The sequence below is a fragment of the Zonotrichia albicollis genome, chromosome 19 (assembly GCF_047830755.1).
Source record: "Zonotrichia albicollis isolate bZonAlb1 chromosome 19, bZonAlb1.hap1, whole genome shotgun sequence".
Classification (NCBI taxonomy): domain Eukaryota; kingdom Metazoa; phylum Chordata; class Aves; order Passeriformes; family Passerellidae; genus Zonotrichia; species Zonotrichia albicollis.
In genome coordinates, this window is record NC_133837.1 from 9,826,734 (window position 1) to 9,851,672 (window position 24,939).

The 24,939-nt window shown below is 47.0% G+C and overlaps 1 protein-coding gene across 4 annotated transcripts in view; it reads left to right on the forward strand.

Moving 5' to 3' along the window:
- Positions 1 to 24,939, forward strand: part of RHBDL3 (rhomboid like 3) — a 60,995-nt gene that overhangs the window by 13,903 nt on the left and 22,153 nt on the right. For 3 of the 4 annotated variants that reach the window (XM_074554919.1, XM_074554921.1, XM_026795537.2), the window contains one exon: positions 22,617 to 22,775. In XM_074554919.1, the coding sequence (XP_074411020.1) occupies positions 22,617 to 22,775 (159 nt within the window). Of the gene's footprint in view, positions 1 to 8,210; positions 8,295 to 22,616; positions 22,776 to 24,939 lie in introns of all 4 variants that reach the window. The other variant, XM_074554918.1, reaches the window with a different exon arrangement.

Sequence of the window (24,939 nt, forward strand, 5' to 3'; positions counted from 1 at the left end):
GGGACACCAAGGTGTTTCTCTGATGTTAGCAGACAGAGCCAGCCCTGCTCAGGACCTGTCTCCCGTGGTGGGGATGCTCTGTGTGTGCCAGCTGTGATGCTGATGTGAGAGCAGAGATGTTTCTGTGTGTGCCAGCTGTGATGCTGACGTCAGAGCAGAGATGTTTCTGTGTGCCAGCTGTGATGCTGACATCAGAGCAGAGATGTTTCTGTGTGTGCCAGCTGTGATGCTGACATCAGAGCAGAGATGTTTGTGTGCCAGCTGTGATGCTGACGTCAGAGCAGAGGTGTTTGTGTGTGCCAGCTGTGATGCTGACGTCAGAGCAGAGATGTTTGTGTGTGCCAGCTGTGATGCTGATGTCAGAGCAGAGATGTTTCTGTGTGTGCCAGCTGTGATGCTGATGTCAGAGCAGAGATGTTTGTGTGCCAGCTGTGATGCTGACATCAGAGATGTTTCTGTGTGCCAGCTGTGATGCTGACAGCAGAGCAGAGATGTTTCTGTGTGTGCCAGCTGTGATGCTGATGTCAGAGCAGAGATGTTTCTGGGTGTGCCAGCTGTGATGCTGACATCAGAGCAGAGATGTTTCTGTGCCAGCTGTGATGCTGACATCAGAGCAGAGATGTTTCTGTGTGCCAGCTGTGATGCTGATGTCAGAGCAGAGATGTTTCTGTGTGTGCCAGCTGTGATGCTGACAGCAGAGCAGAGATGTTTCTGTGTGTGCCAGCTGTGATGCTGACATCAGAGCAGAGATGTTTCTGTGTGCCAGCTGTGATGATGTCAGAGCAGAGATGTTTCTGTGCCAGCTGTGATGCTGACGTCAGAGCAGAGATGTTTCTGGCTGCCCTGGTGTTGTGTTCCTGGCAGTGCCAAGGCACTGACCAGCACTGTACAGGTGATCCAGCCTCTGTCATCTGACACCATTCTGAGGGAGGCAATGACTGCCTGTTCTCCCTTAATCAGATTACTGAGGTAACCCTCCTTCAGTCTCCTGCATTACTCAGGAGCCCCTAATACTGGATGTTTAACTCTGTCTTGTTAGACTCAAAGCTGTTGATTCTTGTTATCCTTTCCTAAGATCTACCAGTTTAGCCAAGATACTTGTCATGACTGCTGATATGGGAGCAGGTGCTTGGAATTTGAAAGAGAAAGTATCCTAAAAGCAGGAAAACTGTGATGTATGACAAGATTTAAAAGAATTATTTATTCTCTTTCTGATGGATGTGCTCAAGTTGTCATGGTACTCAGTACCAGAGCACCAGCCAGCCTGGGTCTAGCCCAGCTTTAGTTTTCTCCACAAAGCTTAGTATTATTGCAGAGCTATTATTAACCTAAAAGAAATGTGTGTGCATACTCACTGCTATAGAATTCTAGTTTTCACACATCAAATCAAATCCCTGTGTATTTTCACCTTCCTCCCAGATCTGGCAGACAGTGAAAAGGGGAGCTATTTTTAATATAATCTATTTTTATTTTTATTTCATTTAAGCAATATTCTGAAATGTTCTGTGTTTTGAGACCAGAGTATGAAAATGTAGTTTTTCTCCTGACAGGTTTCATGGATTATTGCTATAAAGCTTCATGTCTATAAAGGAAGAATAAAACTTCCTTCAGGAAGGGCAGAAGTTCTGATTTTGGGGAATACATGTTTTAGTTCCTTTTAGAAACTGAAAAACAGTGGCAGTCACTGTCCTCATGTTAAAGAATTTACCAAGAAGGAGGAACAATTAATCAGAGGAGACAAACAAAACTCTTGTATGGCAGAGTGGTATCAAAAGATCCAGTTCCCTTCCAGGGGAGAAGATGACAGTCACTGGATTAGGAATCATTTGCCTGAAACAATATTTCTGGCAACCAGAGAGATTGGCATCACTGTCAGCATGGTGCTTACAAACATTTCATCACCTTCTAGCTGCCACTACAGTTCTGTCATCCCACTGGAGTGCCTGCTCCACCTGCCTTCCTGAAGGGCTGCCGTGTATTGTCCAGGAGAGAAGATGAATTTCTGGTCCAAATGCAGTCCCTGCCCAGAAGAAATGCATGCAGAAATGTTTCCTCCTTTGCCCAGTGAATGTGCCCTTTGTGCCTGAGCCCTGTCTGGTGGGCCAGAGGGGAGCTCACTCTCCAGAGCAGGTCCATCGTTCCATGCTGAGTGTCCTGCACCCTGTCCTGGGTGTGCTGATGGGATAGCAGGTTGTTCCCAGGGTGCAGATGCTGGTCACAGCAGGAAGGGCTGAGGCCACTGGCTTTGTGCTCTACAGGGAAGAGGAGGGAGAGAGGCAGAGCAGATCTGACTGTACAGGAGGGCTGGAGCTGGGGAAAAGCAGAGTGCCCAGTTTTGCAAGGTGGCTTTAGGACAGGACTTCAGGCCAGGCACGAGGCAGGAAACCTTGGATGTGACAGGAGCAACGTTCCCACATCAGCACTGAACACACACTGGTGGAGCTGCTTCAGTGCAAAGCCCAGCTCAGCTTTTTCCTGGCTCCCAGTGCTGGGGGGGCTGTGTGTGACAGTCCAGTGGTTTCTGTGCTGGTGCCCCTTGGACTGGGACAGCCCTCACGTGTCCTGCTGCAGCCTCTGTACACACAGAGCCACAGCTAATGAAACACAAGGCAGCAGGAGTTCCCTGCACTTGTATGGCAGAACTTTTCCTTGCTGAGTACATTTCCAGCCTGGATTCCACCTTGCAGCACGTGGTAGGCACAGCCCTGGTCCTTGCTGCAGGGGTGTCTAACACAGCCCTTGGGTCACAGCATCCTGGCTCCTGATGAGGCTGAGGGGCACAGCCACGCTCTGAGCCCAGCAGCTCTCTCTCCCCGGGGCTGCCCTGCAGTGTGCTCCACTCTCCTGCCTGATGGAGCAGGAAAGGGAGGAGCAGCAGTTGTCTCTGGGGCTGGCTGGGTCACTGGTGTTTCTGCTCACCAGACATGTCACTAAACAGCAGCAGAGAGAGACCCATTGGCTCAGATCTGATTAACCTCTACAACTTTATGCTGTGTCTTAATTGGATTAGCTGCAGGGGGGTGGTTTTGCTCTTGTTCCCGATTTTTTCTTAAACAGGTACTTATCACTGTGACATCTGATGGAAGCAACAACTTTGAGTAGCAAGACCTGTGAATAAATAATCAGTGTTTGCTTCTTCCCCACTGCTCAGCTAACAGCTCCTGCCCTTCCTTTCTAAGGCACTGCTGTACCTGGTGCCTGTGAGATGGCTTTGAGTAAGCCCTGCAGTCAGATCTCCTGGGAGGTGTGGGCTTTGCCTGACAGCCTGAACGCAGAGTCCCTGATTGGGAACCACTGTTCTGTCACTTTTGGGAAGGATTTCTGCTCAGCAAATGTTCAAAGCAGTATTAACTTTCCATGTTCAGTTTCTTTCATCTTTTGTCTGAGCTTTTTAGTTTCCTTCAGAGCCTGATTCTTCTGCACCTCAGGGTTTTTGCATGTATCACCACAGTGGCTGTGGGTTGTAGGGAATTTGCCTTATTCAGCACTGCAATAGCCCTTCCTCTTCCAGGACTTCAAAGCTCATTCTCCAGTATCAGTTCATTTAGTTTCATAGATGGGAAAATGGAATAAGGATATCAGTAATCATATTCTGTTACAGTGGGGAACTGCCTGCTGCAGACCTGAAAAAGGAATTGAATTCATTTGATTGTGGAATTGCTCCTAATTCCTCAAGGTGTTGTCTACCTGTGTAGTGCCCAATTGAAAAAATGGAGAACCAGTTTAGGGGAGTCTTCCCCCCTTTGTCTGTTCTTCTGCCTGCAGCACCCAGTTCCCTTTCCAAGAAGCTTAAAATAGAAACCTTTCTCCTTGCCATAGCTGTAATTGGTGCTGGGTTGGGCTGGAGAGGGGATGGAGGGGGTACAGGCTGCTGAGACACATCTGATCCTGGATAGCTGTGCACAAAGAGTGAATTGCAGGTGTGCTATCAGGCCACGCTTCTGTTCCAGGAGCAATAATAGATGTACCAGCAACAAACTGCCTGATTCAAGATTAAAAGTGCTGTTACATTAAGGCTGGTAATACTGCCTGGCTTGGCAAAAGCCTGACAAAGTGTTCCAGGGTTTTAATGCGTATTCAGATAAACTATCTTCCACAGCAAGGTTCAGGCCTTTGAATTTAGTCCATGTAGAATAGCAAGGGTTTTAGTGACTTGGTAAGAAGGTGGCTCCAAGGAATTCCCTCTTTGTACAGGGCTTGAATGTAATTAATTTGTGAGCACTGCTTGCAGGGCAGCCACAGTCTCACAGCAGAGGGTTCAGGGCTTCTTGGCACCTGGGGCGCCCTTGCAGGGTGTGGGGTTGTCAGGCATGGGCTCTGCTGCTGCTCCCAAGGAAAACATGATCATTAAGTTGAGGTATAATGGACATTAGTTTCCTTTCTCAGATTTAATGCATTCCTGTATTTGTGTCCCCTGGCCCCTCAGCAGCTCACAGGCTGGATATGTAAATTGGTAGCTGCAGAGGATGACTGATCTGGTAATAGGTGGAATTTGGTGCTCATAAAATGAGTGCATTTAATGTTGCAATGGCAATGGTTTGCTTGAATTTTTAAGTCTCCTGAGGATGTCTTGTAATTCTGTGGCTCTGGCTGTATTTGTTACAAAAAGCAATACAAATGGAGAGGCTCTGTGGTTTCTGAGGGCTGGCTGTTCTGTTGTCTGTGAGTATCACTTCAACTTTTTCTATATCAAATATTATTCCAAGGGAGCTGTGAAAGTGGGAAATGCAATGATATCTGAAAACAAAACACTGAAGTACAAATTCATGGTGTCCATAGAAATAGCTGTCTTTGGAGATCTGTTCAGATATTATTGTTCAGGAAAAGCCAAGTTTTAGTAGATAATATTTCATTATTAGGCTTTTGTTGAGGGATACAGAGGACTAAAAAGATTTGGTGGGTCATTAAAATAAGTACAGATCTGCCACTGTGGGGTTTTAAATACAAAATTAAATCCTGGCCTCTTGGAAGGGGCCTCCCGTGCTTCCTTTGGGCCCCATGCTAATTTCATTGCTGGTTTCAGAAGGGTAAGGACTTCCACCGATTTTAATTTTACAATGTTTCTTTTAGTATGCAGGCATTGAAATATTAAATTTCTTTTGCTGAGGGTTTCATTAAAGGAAGCTGTGCACCCCTTCCATGGCAGAGCATTTGTGTGATGAATTGCATTTTACAAACACATGAGATGGTGATGATCCCTCAGATATTGCAGAGTTACATTCTGAAAACATTGGTGCTTCTTGTTTTTCCCTTTAGCACTGTGAGGCAAATACTTCAGTTTTTCATCACTTCCCCAAGCCTGGGCTGAAGGGACGTTAACAACTATGCAGGGAGAATATTGTGATATGCACCATAAAGTTGTGCCAAGGTGAAAGGAATATACAGGCTCAAATGATCCCTTCTCCCTGAGGCTTTTGTGATTTATTTTAATATTTTCTAAGGTGAAGTGCTGTATCCAAGCCTTGCTACCAGCCAGCATCTTTCATGTCAGACAAAAAAATCTTTTACTTGTGTCTTCCTTGGGCACCACCCCTCCAGATCGTGGTGATGTCAGCACAGCAGAGTTTGGCTGTGGAGAGTCTGTCACTGCTGTCATGGTGTCTGCTCTGTGGGTGCTGCATCCACCTCTGCCTGCCCTGTCCTCAAGGGATGTGTGCCAGGCTTAGACTGAACAGTGTCTCAGTTTGGCAGTGTGAGAAAAGGGCCCTGGTTTGCTGTGTTTCTGAGAAGGCCATTGAAAGAGGCAGATTTGCTGTGTGGGCAGCAGGAGTAGAACAGGGTGAAGTACCAGAGTGGAGTGCCTGAGGCTGTGGGTGGCACCTCCGTGACATTTCTTTCTCTCGTTGTGGCATTTGAAGAAAACTCCCCCAGAGGCAAGCAGGGGTGCCTGGTTATGATGTCTTGGCTCTGAAATTGGCTAGTTGTGATTGCAGGGATCTGCAGCCTGCTCTGGGTTAGTGTAAACACATCTTTCAACTTGTAAGGAACCTGCTGTGTTTCCTTGAAGGACATCAGCGAGTATGTAGGGAAACCTCAGCTGCTTTTCTTCTGGAGACTTGGTCTCCCAGATAAAATTCTCATGAGTAGCTTCATATTTGTCTCAAGTCCATGAATTCAGTGGCAGCTGAAGGTATTTGGCAGCTTTGGATACCAGTGACTCCTTGGGGCTGCAGAAGGCAGCATTGCACTGTGGACAGGTCAGTGTAACCACCAAACCTGTGCCCCTGAGCTCTGGTGTCACTTCAGAGGAAGCTTCCCCTTACCTGGCTGGTCTCCTGGTCTGCTCCTGGGAAGCCCTTGGAAACCCTTGTTGCTCTTTCCCAAAGGTGAAATGTGCCCTGCAGCAAGCAAAAGTTACCTTGCAAGGGCAGCCTGGGGCCTGGAGGTGCAGTTGCTGCTGGCTGGCAGTAGCACAGTGGTGACTCTCTTTTCCATATTCAGGACAGACTGGCAGAAACTTTCTGTGCTTTGAAGCCATCACACCAGGGAGGGTTTCCATGTGTGTTAGAGCAGCTGCAAAAATGTCTTCTCCCTGTCTAGAGGGAAACCTTTATATCTAATTCATCTCAGACTCTCAATCATGAAGATAACCAAGTAAAACCAGCAGAATTTGCACCAAAGGGCTCAATTTTGTTGGCTTCTTGAAGGGGATGTTAAGAGATATTCACAGTGTTTAGAAGCGTTTTTGGATTTATTTATTTTTCTATGAAAATCTCACTGGTTGGTATTCCCATGTCTCTTTTAAGCCATTTGAGATGAAAAATTTATTTTGTTTCTTTCATTATAAAGAAACATTCTTTCATTATTTTTATCCTGGTTCATGAGACTGTACAAGCAGAAATTAAAGCCCTGCTTGCTATTTCCTTGCCCATGCTATCTGTTAGTCACCCCCAGCTCCTTTCAGCTCTCCCCAGCTGCCCCTCCCCTCCCCAGCTTGCCTTGAAGGGCTGGGAAAGCCGGCGCTGGCACATTGTGTTGGCTGTCTGATTGTTGTGGGGTTGTGTTTGTGTGGGGAAGGTCACGAGACAAAGAGACCACCAGGCAGGGCTGGGTGGGGGCTGTTCAGTCCCTTTCCATTCAGGCCTCTTGGCAATGGGTGGGAAGAGTCTTGTTTGCATGACAGGATTTCAGGGGGCCATTGCTTTTTGTTTAGATTTCTTCCACTGCTGCTGCAATGGGCCCTGGAGGGCTACAATAAAGGTAGAGCTTGTGTTATGAGATTCATGGGGCAAAGCTCTCAGTGCAGGAGGGACTGAGCCTGAGCAGCCCCTGTGCTCCTGCAGCCTGGAGACTGCCAGCAATTGCTCTGGCTGGGCTGTTTGTGCCACGTCCAGTTGTGGCTCTGGTAGAGCTCTGACTCTGTGGGCTGAGCTCCTTAGTGGGATGAATGCTCTGCAAGCATTCTGTCTGTGGAATGAGGGTTGGAATTCAGGGGACAGCTCCACAGACCTGCCACAGTGGCTGTGCTTCCCTGAGTATTTCTGAGACTTCCAGACAGTGATTTTACTTGCAGCATCTGCCTCTTTCCTTGCTATCAGGTTGACATTTTTGAGAGCATTCTTGTGTTTAAGCAGCACTTACTTCCTCATCATCCCTGTGAGAAGCTGAGCTGCTGCCCCTGGGTGCAGCTCTCCCCTCACCCCATCCTTAGAAAGCAGCTCAGTCTATATTTACCACTGGTGTGCACAAAGGCAAACATTGTCAGGGACTCATTGTAACTGTCCCAATTACCCTAATTTCATTTGCATAAGAAGATCGACCAGCCTGTGGCAGTGGCACTGCCTTGGCTGTCTGATATGGGACACTGTCATTGGGAAGCAGGAAAGAACTGGGATCCCCAGGCTGAGTGGGATGGGGAGAGGGGGCTGTTGTGGTCCCCAGCAGCGTGGGTGTACAGCAGCCCTTCCTGGAAGGAGGAGAACTTGTCAGGTCTCAGGCACTGCAAGTCCCTGACCACGTCTGATTCAGATGTAAGAGCTGCCAGCTTCCCAAAGATGCAGATTCCAGGTACCCCAAGCATGCCTGAGTGTCTGGCTGTCCCATACAAGGAAATCTTCCCCTGTGTGGTGTGTATGTGTGTATTTATCTATTTTTTTGTCAGTAGGTGTTGACCCTGCTCGAATGCTTCTAGACTAAGCAGTGGCCTGCTGTGTTTGTCCCTTCCCTCAGGCACATGTAACCTCTCCTCCTTGTGTTTGGATTTTTTCCAGAAAGGTAGCTGTTCCTGCAGGCAGGCACTAAAGCAAGAGGAAAGCAGCTGGGATGGAGCAGAAGTCAGGAAGCAGGCTGAAATGGTATGATCTCTTGACCCAAAGCAATAGCTAGTGCTGGTAGGACGTGCTTGCACTGCGGCAGCTGCACAGCTCTCACTCCTCTCATTGGATTGAGAATGAATCATATTTTCTCTCCCTTCCCCCCAGTGCCACATGTAACATGATCTCCCTGTGCCCAGGCTGGCAGATGGAAACCCAAAACTCTTCTGTTTGCAGTAATGGTTCTTCATGAGCTCAACTGGCCTGGGAAGCTGCAGTGTTCCAGCTTGTGAGCTTTGGCAGAGCAGCTTTTCTGTGCCCCTGCCCTGCTGTGTGTGCCTGCACAGACCCACATCCATGTCTTATCTCCCTGCTGCTGCCAGGAGAGACCCTTGCTCCTGGACATCTTCCCTTGTTGCTTGTGGATATCACCAAGCTTAGTGTGCTTCGTGGAGATGCTTTACTCCATCTTACTCTATCCCTCAAAGTCCCCCCCTTCAGTATTTGGCAATTAAAAACTTTTATTAGTTAGTTACTAGGTGGCAATGCAGGAGTGTGTCATGGAGGTGGCTGGAGCACAGGCACCTCATCTCAGCTACAGTAACATTTTAAGCCTCTTGCATCCTTGGGTGAGTTACTTTGTCTCTGCAAATTACTTTGGTAATTACTTGGGTAAATTACTTTGCCTGTTTCCCAGTTCAAAAGTGGAACTCCTTATGAAGTGATACCACTGTGAACTGTAAAGAGCACAAATTATCATTTCAAAATGTACTGTGTCCTAGAGACCTGATTGCTAACAGCCAGATCCCAAGTCTCTGTCCTTACATTTTTGGATCTCTCTGAGGGATTGATGATCCAGCCCAGATTTCTCAAGAATTCCTTTGTTCTTTCTTTGGCAGGACATGGAGCAGGGAAAGAAATCCTCATGTGTTTTCTCAGATGAGATGCTGCTTGTGCTCTGACTCCAGGACTCACATTTTTTGCCTGAAATTACCCACGTTGGTATTGTTATGTTTGCTAGGTGCAAGGAACATCAAAAAAGAAAGGGGCAGAACAGAGTCTCCAGTTGGGGCACAGATGGGCCCCTCATGGTTCCTCTAGAAACCCATTAAAAGCTAGTTTGTATGTTTGACTTCCCTGATGTTGAAAAGGCAAAGTAGGGTCAAGTCTGACATTTAAATTTAGGTTCTTTCCATTGTGTTTGTTTTTGCAGGGAGTGTCCTACCTTCTACTGCATTTCTATGACCTCTCATTTTAGCTTATGTGTTAGTGGGGTCTATTTATAAGCAAGCAAAACACCTGCTCCAGACACTGAATTAGCTTTTAAATCATTGTTCCTAACAAATATGAAGTGAAATACTGTGATTTAGGTACTTACACTGTCTCTTTTAAGCTGAGTCACTGTGTCATTTGCTTTGCATTGGGAAAATAACTTTGGCACATATTCACACAGTGGTGCCTGATGGACCTGGGAGGAAAACAGAGACATTGGCCACCCAAAGAGGAGAGGAGGGCACCCAGTTTTCAGCTCTGCCAGTGAGGTTCAAGTAATAAGATGTGCCCTTTTAAAATGCTTTGTTTTCCCCAGCTGTGCAAAGGGAGGAGGTGGATGAATAATAATACAGGGAGTTTGGTTTGAAATTCACCAAAAGGCTGGGGGAATCAGTGCTTTTTCCTTTTCAAGCAAAATATTTAATTTTATTTGAGCTGAACCATCTGGGCACTCTGAATAGGAATGTAAATGACAGTTTTTAAGGAAACATTTTGAAAATGGCAATGTCCAGTGCTTTGGAATTTTAGAATCTGAAGGAACTTCTAAACAATCAGTATTCAAACAATCAGTATTCAAATTTAAGGCAAATTCTCAGGAAAGCCTTGGCATGACTGAAATCTCAGGAAATCTCTTTGCTTGGAAAAGTTTTGTTTGGAAAAACTTTATCCTTGCAGTGTAAGTGGGAGACAAGCCCTGCAGATAACACTGCTGATAAACATTATATTCTGCATATAAACTGCATTTGTCCTGCCCTTGGAGCAGTGTTACACTTGCATCTCTTGGGCTGCTGCTTGTAATTATCCTGGTGCTTTATCCTATGGGCCATTTCCATGTCACTGGTTCAGTTTTGCTACAGCTCCCTTTGATGGGGGCAGTCTGACCTTTGGTGGCTGCTGTTTGATTTGCTCTGGGTTCATGAGAATTTGTTGGCTGGGAGCAAAGGAGGTGCCCAGTGGTGGAGGGATTATTCAGGGACAGACGATGGTAGCACTGTCTGCTCCAGGCAGCTTTTCTGCTCCTGGATTAAAGTTCATGCTGTGCTGCTTGTCTGTCTCTCTAAGGCCTTGTCAAGTCCATGTGGGAAGCTGTTCTGTCTGCACTATCCCACTTTGTGCTGCTCAGCTCTCTTCTTGCCTCATTTCTCCTCCCTCTTTCCCCTTCCATTCAGGCGGCATCTTTCAGTCTCCCCCATTCAAGCTCTGTCTTTGCTCTCTGCCCTGTGTAAAAGTTCCATGCCCTCCCTACCATTCATCACCTCTTGCTCATTCCCCTCCCTGCTTTCCTTTCCCCATTCATCTGGGCTTCCCCTCACCCAGGCTGGGCTGCCCTCTCCTCCTGCCCCTTCCACAGTCCTCCTTTTGTGTCTTTGCACTCCCTTCTCTGTGGCCATCCAAAGCTCAGCAGTCTGCAGTGTGCTCTGGGAGGATGCTCTTCTAGAAGTTGGCCTCAGCTGATGAGCAAATTAATCCTCAGTGGAAACCTGGTGGGACTGTTTTGGGTGGATTTGTCTCTCTATTTACCCTGCAGGTGAGAAGATTTCTTTTACCTCCACTTCCTGGAGATGCATCATGATGCATGAACAGGAAAAGTATTACAATTTCCTAACCTTCCTGTTCAGTCTGGTCTTTCTGTCTCTCCCTCCTGGTTTGTTTCCCCTTTGTTTGCAGCAGTTGCAGCTCTCAGGTGACTCCTTGGGAGGTTGGTTGGATTTCCTCATTCCTGAGGAACGTAACATGAATTTTCTTAATTATGCTGGCTCTGTAATTATGGTTGTTGCCTGTGTCTTCTCTGCTTCCTTCTTTTAAATCATCTACTCGGAGGCCATATCAGTTTTGTCAAGCCATCTCTGCTCTCCAATATGTGTTTTAAGTGTTCCCCAGGAAACAGAGCTTATGAATTGTATTAGCCAGCCCTTGTTGTTTCTGGGTCTCAATGCAGCCATGACCCTGTGCTTGTGATGCAGACACAGCAAATATGGACCACAGCCTCTGCCAGAGATTTCCCAGCTTGCTGAGCACCTGGTCCCCAGCAGCTCCCACAGTGGCAGCAGTGTGCAGACATCACCCCATGGTATTGAAGGAGCAGATCTCTGCTGCAGTGTGGCAGGAAAACCAAGTGGGAGGTCTGCTGGCCCGTGGGTACCCATGGGGGGCTTCAGCTTTGAATGGTTAAACTGCATTCAAGACAGTCTGGTCAAATAAAAGGGGAATATTAGAGCCTGGGAAGAGTGGATAGGCTTGGAGGAAGCAGGTGCTCTGAAAGCTTGTGTTCTCCCTGTGCCTGTGGGAAATCTGATCAGCTCAGTAAAGGAGACAGAAATGAGGTGCAGACAGGCAAGGGGGGGGGCTCTGTCTGCAGGTTCGATGACAGGACAGCTCTCTGTTGTGTGGGAGGCTGTGAAAGGGGCAGCCCCTGTGTCTCATGAGGCTAAAAGGAGCCCCTGACTCAGCCTGGCAGGGCCAGGCTCTGGGAGGACTTGTCAGTTCTCTGAGAAGGACCCTTTCCCCTGATAACTGCCTCAAAGTAGGATTTCAAAGCCTGCTGTGGTTTGTTGTCAGGCTGGTGAGTGTGTAAATGAGATTCCCCATTCACTGTGCTTGTGCCCCACAGAGACATTGAACCTGGCAGGGCACATTAACCCCAGGCCAGCCCTGCATCTGGTCACCTGCAGGCAGCCAAGTTTGGCCTGGGAACCAGGCACAAACAGCACTTCTTCCTATGAAGTTAGTTGCATTCCTGCTGTGGAGTTTATTTAGTCAGGATTTGATTTAAAATGTCAGACACATTTTCTTTCTGTTTCAAAACTTATGGCAGAGAGAACCCTGGAAACACTGTCCCTTGTATCCAGTAAGAGCATACAGGAATCAAAAATGAAGCTTGATTTTCTTGACTTGTGGTTTTGCAACTTTGGCACTTGGACAAATCTCTTCTACCCTTAAACCAAAGCACATTTGACATAGCAGACATTGGTGAAGTGCAAACACTGCAGAAATGACTATTGCAGATCAATGCAGGGAACCTGCAGTCTGGGTGTCATCCAGGAATGATTTGGATAGATCACCTGAGAAACAATTCAAACCACCACAACTTCCAGCAGTCTGGCTCCTTCCTGGAGCTGTAACTCCTGTGATCATCCTGGAAAGATGCAAGTCAGGATTTCTTGCTCTCAAGCATTTAAATGGTAGAAGTTAGAGAATAATGAATGCTCCCAGCTCCAGGCTGCATTTGGAACCAGCCTGTCTGCAGTACCTCTGAGAGGGTTGTGTCGTTGCAGTGTAGTGCCAGTGCCTACAAGACATTTCAAGGAATCATGTGATAGTTCTGTCTCCTCTTCACAAGGCTGACTTAAACTTCTGCTCCAGTTTCACTTGGAAAGCAGAGTTTCTTTGATAGCTTCTGGTCCCCATGACTGAGCAAAGCCAGTTGTGATACCAAAAGGAGTTCAATACCTTTCCCAGTCCATTTAGCAGGAGTTTGCTCCATGGCTGTTGCTGTAACCAGGAGTGTGGTTTCAATTCCAGTACAGGTGGGTCATTTTGGCTACATGTGGGCTATGGCACTTGTTAGCTGGAGTTTTAAATTCATCTGTTTAGCTTGAGCTTTTCTGAACCCTCATAACTTGCTGTCAGGTCAGAAGAGAACTGTTGGGATCATCTAGTCTCTCCTAATGTAGGCAAGAAGGTTTTCTGAGTGATCTTCTGCTTGACCTCAGCCATACCTCATCTCCTAGGAGAACTTGCAATTTAATTGTAAAACTTCTGGTGAAGTTAGTGAGACATTTCTTTTGTTAATAATGAAAATAATCAACTTAGGCTGATCTAAGGCTGTCCAGTTTGACATCCAGCCCCTAGATGTGATTATACCTTTGTCTTGGTGGAGGCTCCTGTACTGACAAATATCTGTTTCTGTGGACAGTGATCAAGTCATTGCTTAACCTTCCCTCTCATAAGGTAATGAATTGAGCCTGTCAGTGCAGCCAGTCAGACTGTACCAGTAAAAGGTGCCAAAGAGGTAATGTCACCTCATTTACAAACCTGCAGGTCACATTTCCCTTTTTGCAGGCAGTGTTACCTTGAGAGCACTCTCTATAACAAGCAAGGGTTTTTTCCCCTGCTGGGAATGGCTGCTGCTGCTGATGGCATTCCCCACCCTGTGCCCTGGCTGGCATTCTTGGCTGCTGGCCAGATAGCTTACTGTTTATTTTTACTGTAAAATATATTGTTTGCAAGTGCCCAGATTTACCAAAAAACCTTGCTCACACTTAGTGAGTTGCTGCTTTAACTCATCTGTGAGCATGATAACAGACTTTTCCTTAGTTTGCTCCAAAGTCACTAATGAGAATTCTGTAGGAGGAAGAATGAATTCTCCTGGGACCCCATTAGTGGCATTGCCACCTGATGGTGGCTCCCTGGCTTAGATTTATTTTTGAGACCTGTCAAATAGTCAGATTTCAGCATGTTGAATGTGTGACAGCCTGAGTTTGTGTCACAGTAAATCCTCAGAGTCAGGGTTGCCTGGTGATGTCAGATGCGCTGCAGAAATCAGTCATACCAGCGACCTTGGCTTATGATCTGTGCCCAGTTTGTGTTCTCATCCAGATAATATCAGCTGGACATCATCTGTTTTCTATGGCCTGTTCTGACTGATGTTAGACCAGTCCTCCTTCAAGTGTGTGTTACTCAATATCAGTCATTTGTTCCTTTGCTGTGGGGTGCTGTTAGACCATCAGGACCTGCTGTATGCCATTAAATTCTTGCTGGGCAGTTCAGGGAGCAGGGTGTGTGCCTGTCACTGTGATTGCACAGGAGTTTTGGAGCCATGGTTGGGAGGGCTGTGCTGCTGATTCAAAACTGGAAGAACGGGAGCAAGCAGATCTTGATGTTCTTCCAGTGTGCCCAGACTTGCAGAAAATCAGTATTTGTAATGACTTTTTAAAACCTTTTGGATGAAAGTTACCTTGACCTGCTGATTCAAAACTAACTTTAGCAGCTGCTGTGTAACATTCTCCAGAGTTACTGCTGGGACAGAAAGTGCATCATCATCATCATGTGATAGAGACTATTCATTGGCCTTTTGTCCACATAAAAACCAGAAACATTTCAACTCCCCTGACTCTTTCACACTGATATCACCTATGCAACTTTTTCCATATAATATCAGCCCAAAAACCTGTTTTGAATGAGAAGACTCACAGACTCATATGCTAGACTGTACTAGCATAGATGCAGCTGTGACAGGAGACATTATCTATAGCAGTGAATTTTACAGAAATCTTATGTATCAGTAGTTGACCCAGGGGTAAGCAGGGATCGACTGCAGGAGCTTGGTGTGAAATACAGCCCTGAACAGTTCTTCTCACTGTTGTGTGTCAGTTTCTGGTTTGCTTTGGGTTTTTCTTTTTTAGCTTTTTTTTGTAGCAGTAGTGATTAGAGCCTGTCTCCCAGCTGTGAGATTGACTGTGCATGCTTATGTCTTCTGGTGAGTTATGTAATGCAAATCAATGCAGCATCTCACCCAGAGTGTGTTGCATTTTGGATCTGAATGAAGTAACTTACATATTACATTCCCTCATCATGTAGAAGCCCTGAGAGATTTAATTAATATTAATAGAGAATTTTGAGATTTTCCAGTCAGATATGTCTAAAACCACCTAAACAATAATTATGTGGTGGTGAATGAGAATATCACGTGTCTTATGATACTAAGGATATTGCTGTTTTCAGCTTTTGATATTTAATGCCTTACACCATCCGATGAAAAGTGGAGTTTATTTTATCTAAATGCAGAACTCATTGCTTCAGGAGATTGTGGAGGCCTAAAACCTGGAGGAATTCAAAAGGGAGAGCAAGAGATTGGGCATTCGTACATTAAAAATGTTGGGGCCAGTGCTGACAAGCAGTTCTGCAAAGTTATAAACCCCTTGCCTCAGGATTTAAGAAAGTATTTCAACTGTTCATGTGAGTTTGGTCACACCAATCACTAGGTGGTCTCTTGTTGGCTTAATCTTGTCCACAATCTTGGGAATGATTGGGCTGGTGCTGTTGGATGTGTGACTCACCTGTCTGGGTCACTGCCTGCCCAGCCTGTTACTGCAGCTGAGACAACTGCCCATGTAGGAACGTGCAGCATGGTCAGTGCTGGATCAAGATTAAAAAGAATATTTTCACCTAAAAAAAACCTCACCTGTGACTTTTTAGAATGCCTCAGCTTCTTTCTAGTAGCCTTAATGCACTGCCATAAATAATAAAACAGGAAGAAGCAGAGCTGGAGAAGGCTCAGTCTATAAACATGTCTCTTTGCATTAGGCCTTGTGGCGTAATGGAGGGCATCTCCTGCCACCCATACTGTCTCGTTAATCATGTAATTATCTCCCTCACTTTCAGTGCTGCATCTCCTTCCCTGTCAGTGATGCTGGTAATGGAGCTTTTATTTACCCTGGCTTCTTTCTGGGGAGCAGCTCTGGTTTCAAAGCCAGCACAGTGGTGTATTTTGAATAATTTAGTTCTGGGTGGCTTGAACACTGTCTGTAATTCCCCAGCTGAGACTAGAGGCTTGTTTCTGGAAGTATTCTGCCAGGAGGCTGATTTGGAGAGAGGCAGAGGGGTTGCTCAGAGTGGTGGGATGTCGAGGTGGCCGAGGACTGAAAACCCACTCAGTGGGTCCTGTGAGCACCTCTCAGCTCTGTCCTGTCTTAGCAAGGACTTGCAGCAAGAAACCCACAGGCAGAGGATGGATAAGGAAGAGAGTTGTGTTAAAAATGAGCATGGAGTCAGAAACATGAATTTGAGTATATGGCTGAGCATGGTAGGCTTCCCCCGCAGGCTGTGGGTCAGAAATTACCGGGGTCTCCAAGTGTAGGATTTGCTTGGCCTATGGTGGTTATGGACCAGGTTATGCAGAACTCTGTAGAGTCAAGAAGTTCAGTGTGGTGTCCAGCTGTCACTGGCTTTGGGAAGTCTGATCGTTTCCTGCACCTGACACCTCCCCAGAAGCCATCTCTGTTCACAGCGTCCCTGTGCTGCTTGGCCTGGTGGCTTGGCCATTGCCTTTTGCCATTGCAGCCATCCTCCAGCCACTGCAGCTCTAAGTTCTGCCCAGCCCTCGCTGTGCTGGATCACACAAACACAGGTGTGGTGCCTGTGCCCTGTAGGTGGGGAGGTCACAACACCACAAAAGTCTGCGGGCTCACTCCAGCAATCTTGGCAAAACGAAAAATCAAATCTGGCTCCAAGCCCTCTCTCCAGTCTGCCTCAGAACTGAGTAGTGGCACACTCCTGAGAGAATCTTTTGATTCTCTCATTCTTGTTGAATCTGTGCTTCTACTGTCTGTTTAGATGAAGTGCTTCTGCAGAAGGTAACAACAGATGGTAGTAATGTAGGTCCCTTTCTTGTCTTTATGCTTAAGACAGTAGGAGAAATAGATTAGAACAGAAATGCCTCTGTAGATTGGCCAACTAGCTCATGAGCCTGGTCTTTCAGGCTATTCTGCTGTTCAGGGAAAAGAGAATCTTATACCAGCCCCATTTATCTCAACTTTGCCATGTGCTACATGCAGAGACACCCAAATCCAGGTAATCAAATCCAGGCCCTCTTCTCTGGGATGCCTCCTGGCCTAGCTGAGAGCTGAGCTGGGCAGCCCTGTGCTCTCACTGCATCTTTCCCGAGGAGCAGGTGTTTCTGGGAACACTGCTTGGGGAGGGACTATGCTCTGTGCTTAAAAGCAATCTGGCTTTTGAGAGCTGGGTGATGTTTCCAGCCCTCGGGTTCACCTCAGGTCAAAGCAATCTAACATGCCCTAAAAGTACTGCTGGACAGCCCTTAATCACTTTATATTGTCTGGGCAGTGGTGAGTAAATTCATTATTTACAGGGGAGGTGGCTGTGCGTCACTGGAGCCAGCACTAATGGCTTACCATGTGTGCTCAGGCAACTCAGATGAGGTGACTTTAAATGGTGGGAAGCTGGATTTCAGGGTGGTGGGATATGCATTTACCTCTGACTGCCCTTCCTCTCTGTTGGATCAGGATTTCTCCCATGCACTTCTCTCCTTTGGAAGAGAAAGCAGGATCATTAAGTATTCCTAGACTGCAGAGACTGTGCCACCTGAGTTCCAGCCAGCAAAGCTCAGAGTGGTTTCTGAAATCCTTGAAGATGAAAAGATGCTGCATGCAATTTCCACTTTCCAGTGGAAAAGGACCTACATGTAAATAAGAAATAGGACAGCTATTGAGAGCTCCTTTCTGGTGGGAAATGAATCAGGAGTTGTCATTTCTATATAATAGGAGGAGAAGCTGAAGCTCAGGGCAAGTTCTTTGCAGAATCTCCTAGTCTGGAGCAGAGCTGGGGTCGGTGCCAGGAGGCCTGACACTGCCAGGCCGAAAGTGAAGACACCACTGGACCTCAGAATGACTCAGATTTCAAGGAATTGGTCTAACTCAAGGCTGATTTCCAAATTAGATGAAGTTGCTTGGAGCCTCGCCCACTGGAAAGACAACTGTGGCTTTGGTGACGTTTAGACAAAGCCCTTCAATGAGGAAACTATGGGTGGTAGCAAACTGTTCCTGCAATCCTAAAGCCAGCCAAGGATCCTGCTGTTGTGCCCAGCTCAGCTGTTGACTCTCCAGCTGCCCCCATGGCCTTGAGGGCTGTTTGCCATGGGGAGAGGAGCAGCTGCCTGCACTCTGAAATGTCTCAGTTTTCCCAAGATACTCATTGTCTGTCTGCAGCACCAGCCTCCACCCTACTTGCTCACTCAACCGTGGCTGATGTGTCTTTAATTAAAGAAGAGGAACAATTTGAGATTTCATTTTCCTTCCTCAACTGAATTTCTATTTTCATCACATTTTGTGAGGTCCCCTCACCTTACTTTTGTCTTTTAGCTTTGCTGGGAAACCTTTAGTTTGTGGTGTGTCTTCTCTAATATAAGGAAGAAACAGGAGAAAAACAGATTGTTTTGGGCCAGGGAATTAAGATCCTGGGTCAGATGGCTGCTACGGTCATTAACATATTTACATTTTTGCTTAAGAGCCTGGTTGAGGATCAGGGGAGTTAAGGGTGATTGTCATTGAAATGCGGATGAAACCTTGCATGAAATTGCCGTTAGTGTCCCATTGTCTGGGGGCACGAGGGGGGGCAAACGGCGTCCTCATCCCTGATCACTTGCCTGCCCGAGATCCTGCCCAGGCAGAAGGAGCTGTGCTGAGGGAAGGTGCCTGTGCTGGGGGAGCTTTGCTCCCCGTGGGGCTGAGCAGGCTCAGCACGGCCCTGCTGCTGCCTGCAGGCACTGCCTGGCCTCGGGTGAGATCCTGGTGCTCGCCTGGGCTTGGGGGGTGTTTGGCCCCAGAGGAGATCACCATGGATAAATGCATGAAGCGGCTTGCAAAGGTCAGTTTTCTCTTTTATAATTGATGGAGCTGAGTGTTTTGAGTCTGCTGTCACACGTTTTTGCGCTGGTGCAGCGTCACCTGGACTGCTGTGTGTAGTTTTGGGCATGATATTGTGAAAAAGACATGAAGCTGTTAAAAAGTGTCCAAAGGGGGCCATGAGGATGATGCAGGGTCTTGAGGGGAAGCCGTGTGAGGAGTGGCTGAGGTCACTTGGTTTGTTTGGCCTGGAGGAGCCTGGGGAGAGACCTCACTGTGGTCTTCAACATCCACATGAGGGGCAGGTTCTGATCTCTTTGCTTGTATGACCAGCGACAGGAGCCAAGGAAACAGCTAGAGCTGAGTGAGGGAGAGGTCTGGGTTGAGTATCTGAGGGTGGCTGTGCACTGGAACAGGCTCCCCAGGGCTGTGGTCACAGCACCAAGCCTGTCTGAGTTCAGGAAATGTTTGGACAACACTCCTGGGCACATGATGGGATTCTTGGCTGTCCTGCATAGGGGCAGGAGCTGGATGGAGCATGGAGGACTCAATGATCCTAATGGGTCCATTCTAACTCAGCACATTCTGTGATTCTCTGATTTGCCTTGTGTAGGGACATAGGATATGCAGGACCTGCTCAACCAACCCCTTGATTTTTGTGGATAGCTGTGATATCAGAAACAGGGCTTGAAGCAGTTTGAAGTATTGGTGTGGATTTTGAGTGGTGACAGATGAAATGTTTACATGCTTTTTATGGAGAAATGTTGCACAATTAAAATTTTGTTTAAACATAAATAAGAGGACTTCTTTACAGCTGAGGTTGACAGTAAAACATTCTGCTCCAGGTTGCAGAGCCTGTGCTCTAGCCCTGCTCTGAGGTATTTGAGTTCAGATGCCAGTTGCTCATTGTTCATCTCTTACTCTCACATTGTTCAGATCCACTGTTTTACTTCACACTTATTTCTAATTATTATCATTAACATGGTGCCAAAAATAATTATATATAATAACATGGAAGAGGAGAAGAGACTCGATAGCCAAATTACATTACAGAAAACACCAGCCACCTTCTGCCACTGCTTTGACTTTTGTGGAACAAACAGCAAGACTTCAGTGAGCTGAAGGAGGAGTGCTGGTGCCTGTTGGTGAGAGAAAGAAGCAGATTCACTTGTAGCCACCAGACAGCTACAGCTTCAGCTGTGCCTTTGGAAGGCAGCAGTCACAACAACATCCTGAGTGAGAGGATGCATCAGCTCCAGCACTAGTGAGCCTGAACTCATTAGTGTGTCCTTGTGGGCTGGGTTGAAGCTCTGAAGCTGTTGTGTAATTTCTGTTCTTGGTTACAAAATGTTTCTTTTTGGAAGGCTTGAAAGCAGAACAAAATCTGGGAAAATGGTTTGTGATCTCAGCAGCTCTTTTGTTCTCTGGAGGCCTGTGTGCTGCAGCTCTGTATCTCATCTGCCCTTTGAAGGAATAGCCATGTTCCCTGGGGCTGCAGCCCTTGGTCTTGCTGCAAAGTCAGTGACCACACAGCATGGGGAGAGTCCCACACGTTGGGTGCTGACCCTGCCCTCAAAGTAGAGAGGTACTTAAGCCTTCAAGGAGCAAATGGTTTTATCCTAGACAAGCTAGGTTCTGATATTTTAAATATCAAGACATAGTTGAAGTGGTGCAGTTAAGTAAGATGTTGGTTAGGTCAAATGTTTTTGAGAAACAGGGATGAACAGAGCAGTATCCATGGGGCTGCAGGTCTTAGATCCATTCACTGAATGACTCATCTCACAGCTCCTACAAATTCCCCTTGAGAAAGGTCATCCCAGGTATTGTGCTAATAATACTTTATTTCCTGAGTAGGTGTGGCTGGGATTGTGCACCACAAACAGGCTGGCCTGAGAGTCACAGCAAGAGCCCAAACTCACCAGAGCTGAGCCTGAGTGCAGAAGCCCTGACTTTTGGGGCTGGTTTTAGAGCTTAATCTGTTAACTCAAAGCATCAGAGTGGGACAGAGTAGAGGAGCTAAACTTCTCCAGGGATTAATATTAAGCCTTTGTTTAACAGTAAACAGCTGATGAAATCCACCTTTGGCTCTGGGTGCCATCTGTCAGGGAGGTACTTCCAGGCCACCTCACAAGGGCAGGACAACCTTTGACAGAGAACAGGAGAGTGCCCAGTTCTGACTGTCCGCAGGTCACTTGGTTTATTTTGTTTTGTGTAATCCCCAGCGGCTTCTTCACTGAGGGGCTGCTGCTTTGGCCAAAGGGAGATAGTCCTACTCCAGCAAGGAGCTGTGACCTGCCCTCCTCAGGTTAGACAGCTCCTTCTCAGCCAAGCAGCTGGGGAGAGCAGAGCAGAGGGACAAAGGGGTTCAGGCCAGGCGGAGATGGAGCCAGATCCTCACACATGGGCACTACAGCCTCTGAACAAGCAGCCATGCCCGAGGCTGCTCTGTTTTATAGTTGTTCTGCTCACTGCAGAGCCGTGCCAGCCCTGCTGCTGCCAGGCTGCATCCTCTGCCACATCCTCCTTCCTACCCCTCCCTTGCCAAGGCACTTCCCTCCACTGTGTCTGATCGAAGGCCCAGCGCCTGTACAACTTTTGTTCTCCATTAGGAAAGAGTGAGGATTGATAGGACCTTTCTGGCTCTGCCAAGGCCTATTATGTCCCAAATGTTTCCATGAAAAGACTCCCTCCTGACCACCCTGCCCCCTGACAGCCATTCAATCCAGCCAACAAGCCTGATATCATTATCTACAAAAGGAGGCCAGCGAGCACCAGGGTCCTCACGGCCAAGTTTGGGAAATCAAAGGCAAAATCTCCCAGCAACAGAGAACTGGTAGAGATCAGACTGCACCAGGGCTAGTGCAGGCTGCTCTGGCAGCTTGCAGCCACTCGTGTTCCAAGATCATCAGAAAGGTGTTTGGAGTGGTGCCAGCACTGCCTTTGTCAGCTGAGGCTGTGCCCTGTGAGCTGGCAGCCCCTCACAGAGTGCCCTAGAGGCCACTGGAGCAGTCATTAGTTTGGACAGCCTTGTAAAGGTGTCTCTTTTCATCAGTGGCATGTCTAGATTAGCCACTTAGGCTCAGGGAAAACAGTGATGTTTTGGGTCAGAGTGGGATTCACTCCAGGTCCCACCTGGGACTTTCCTTCTAATGACTCTGCTTTACATTCTCAAAATGGCATGTGGCTGCTTTGTCACTTTTAGTTTGACATGGTGTTCATCTGCTTTGCTTCCTGTCCGAAGATTTTCTTTCCCAACTGTCTTGAAATAGCTCTTCAGCAGTGAAAGCACTTACCATAGTGAAGGCATCTGTAGAGATGATCTGGAAAGGTGACTGTCAGAAACACTGAGCATAGAAGGGGCTTGAGGAGGGGTGGCATATTCCTGTTGTGCAATTGTGTTAGGAAATAGTGCAGTAAAACTGTTTTCAGTGCATTTTATCTCACAAACTGTATCTCTGGTTTGCTTGATGCTCCAGCTAGAAAGAGATATAAAAAACAGACAAGAGAAATGATGATGCAGAGGGCAGGAAGGTGAAGGGAGCTGATGTAGTTGAAGCTTGGATGGATGATGATGCCTGGACTCACCCCTCTCTGCAGCAGGGCAGTGTCACCAAAGCCTGGAGCAGCCCCTGGGTCCCTGTGGGTTTGCAGTGGGTGATGAATGCATAGGAGGACAGAGTTGTGTGTAACATGGGGTTGTTAATTGTGGCTCTCTCCCCTCCTGTCCCAGTTTGATCCTGACAACACTGGCTACATCAGCACCGAGAAGTTCCGCTCGCTCCTCCAGAGGCACGGCTCGGAGCTGGACCCCCACAAGCTGGAGGTGCTGCTGGCCCTGGCAGACAGCAACTCCGAGGGGAGGATCTGCTACCAGGACTTCGTCAACCTGGTGAGTGCTCTGGCCTGTCAGTCCTTGGCTCTGCTTAAAACATGGGCTGTTGAGGCACAGTGTCTCTTTCCCTCCCTTTATTAACACCAGTGTTTGCTGCATCATATTCTGCATGGACTTGCTTCAGCAAGAGTCAAATTGCTTCTGATTTTTCCAGGGAAACAAATTTGCACGGGAAGGAACTGTGGGAACTGTAGTAATATCATGAAGCAATGGCTGCTGCTACTTTGGAAGTTTTTGCTCTCAGTATCATTTGCTAGCTGCTATAATGAGCCATTTGTTTGCAAGCAAAGGGTTGTCAGTCTGGATGTCTCCTGTTTTATCTAGAGATTTCACCACTTCCAGACAAAAATGTATAGATAACTTTGTGTTGACATGCTGGGTGGAGTCATATTGCACTGCTGTAGGCATCAACAGCACCAGGGATAAATTGTTTCTAGGTCCCGTTCATTTTATGCCAGGTGAGGTGTCTCAGAGTGCATGAGTCATGATCTGGATGCCTCTCTATCTCTACTAATGAATCAATTAGTGAAGGGATCGCTCTGTTTCTTGTCAAGGCAGTTTGTTGAGTCAACACAATTGCAGACGTGTTGTCAGGTGCCCAGGATGGCTTAGAAATGTTGTTCGCAATGTATCTTGGACACTGGCCATTCAGAGGCTTTGCCTTGTTCTTACTCTGTCATTGAACACCTGAATCCCAGATTTAATGCAATATTAATATAAGCCTGGGTGACAAAGTCAAAGAGGAATGGGAGTTGGTGACATCTCTGAGGTTTCTGTGGAAAGCTGGATGTGTCCTTGTTGCTGAGTACAGTAATTTGTATCCCTGTGTGTTCTGCAGACAGTGTGGGATTTGATCCCTTTATTTGTCATGGTCACTCATGCACATGTTCTTGGTTTAGAAAGAGTCCTGCATAGGTCCTGTTTTCACAATTATCAGAGAAGTGTGAGAACATGGCCCAGCTGTCAAGGACCCAGGTCATGACCTCCATCAGGCTGTGGGCAGTGTCAAGGTGAAGTGACTTTGCTGGAATGACATAAACCTGCTGGATCTAACCAGGCAGTCTTGTAAGCCCCTTGCCCGTGTCTAGGTACACAGTAGAATAAATGCAGCAACTCTCTAACAGATTACACAGTGTGAGGTTTTCCTCAGCTCCAGCATAACAAACAGTGTGGTCCTCAGTGCTCAGCAGAGTATTTATAGTAACAGCTGCTTGTTCCACAGTTGGGGAGATTCAAAGTACTGTGCAAGCGTTCGCTAATTGGGCTGCACAACCCTTAGGTAGCAGGAAGAGGCATCATCGAATTTCTTTTACAGAAATGATGGCCTAGGGCCAGCCAACACATTGGCAACAGGCTCAGGAATAGAGCTGGGCTTTTTTCTCTCTCCTTGCTCCACAGGGCTCAGGAGCAGCACGCACTAATGAGAGGTGGGTGGGAGCTGAAATGCTTGGACATTCTCCCCCTTTGGGAACAGGAGGCTGTGCCAGCTCACACCCAGGTGATGGGGTTTTTGCAAAACAGCAAATTTCCTTCACTACTATTGAATGACTCCTATAAAGAAGCCATTGATTTTCCTGTCACCAGCCCCTCTATCCTTGTCTGCATTTTTTGCACTTTCTAATCAATAGGCAATGCAAATGCCAGAACATTAAACTACTTACAAATGACATCTCTTTTCTCACTTCTCCTCTAGTTTCTATTGATTTCCAGCATCCAAACTTTTTTTAGGGCTCCTTCTGAACTTTCTTTTGAACTTCCTGATGGAAAGAAGCAGCACATTTGATGCAGAATCACTGTGAAATTAGGGATTTCCTTCACCTCCTAGCTGTCAGCCCTCGGTGTGGTGGTGTTTAGGTGCATGTTTGTGCTTGATGATCATTAGCTCTCTCTGCTTTATGCTCAGGTTAATTTGTCTGTTTCAGTAGCTTAGCAAGAACTGATCTGCTGCCAAAAATGATGTTGCTGGGTGTGGGGATGGAAAGGCTGACCTTTCACTAAACCAGAGGCTTTACAAGCAAGGCTCTCTGTATGTATGATTTTCCTTTTCTCCAGCATCATTATGAGCACCAAGATCTCTGCCTGCTCTCTCAGGCACTGTGATCCCCAGCTAAAGGACTGCTATTGAGCAAAGCTGTGTTATCCTCTGATGTCCAAAATGTTT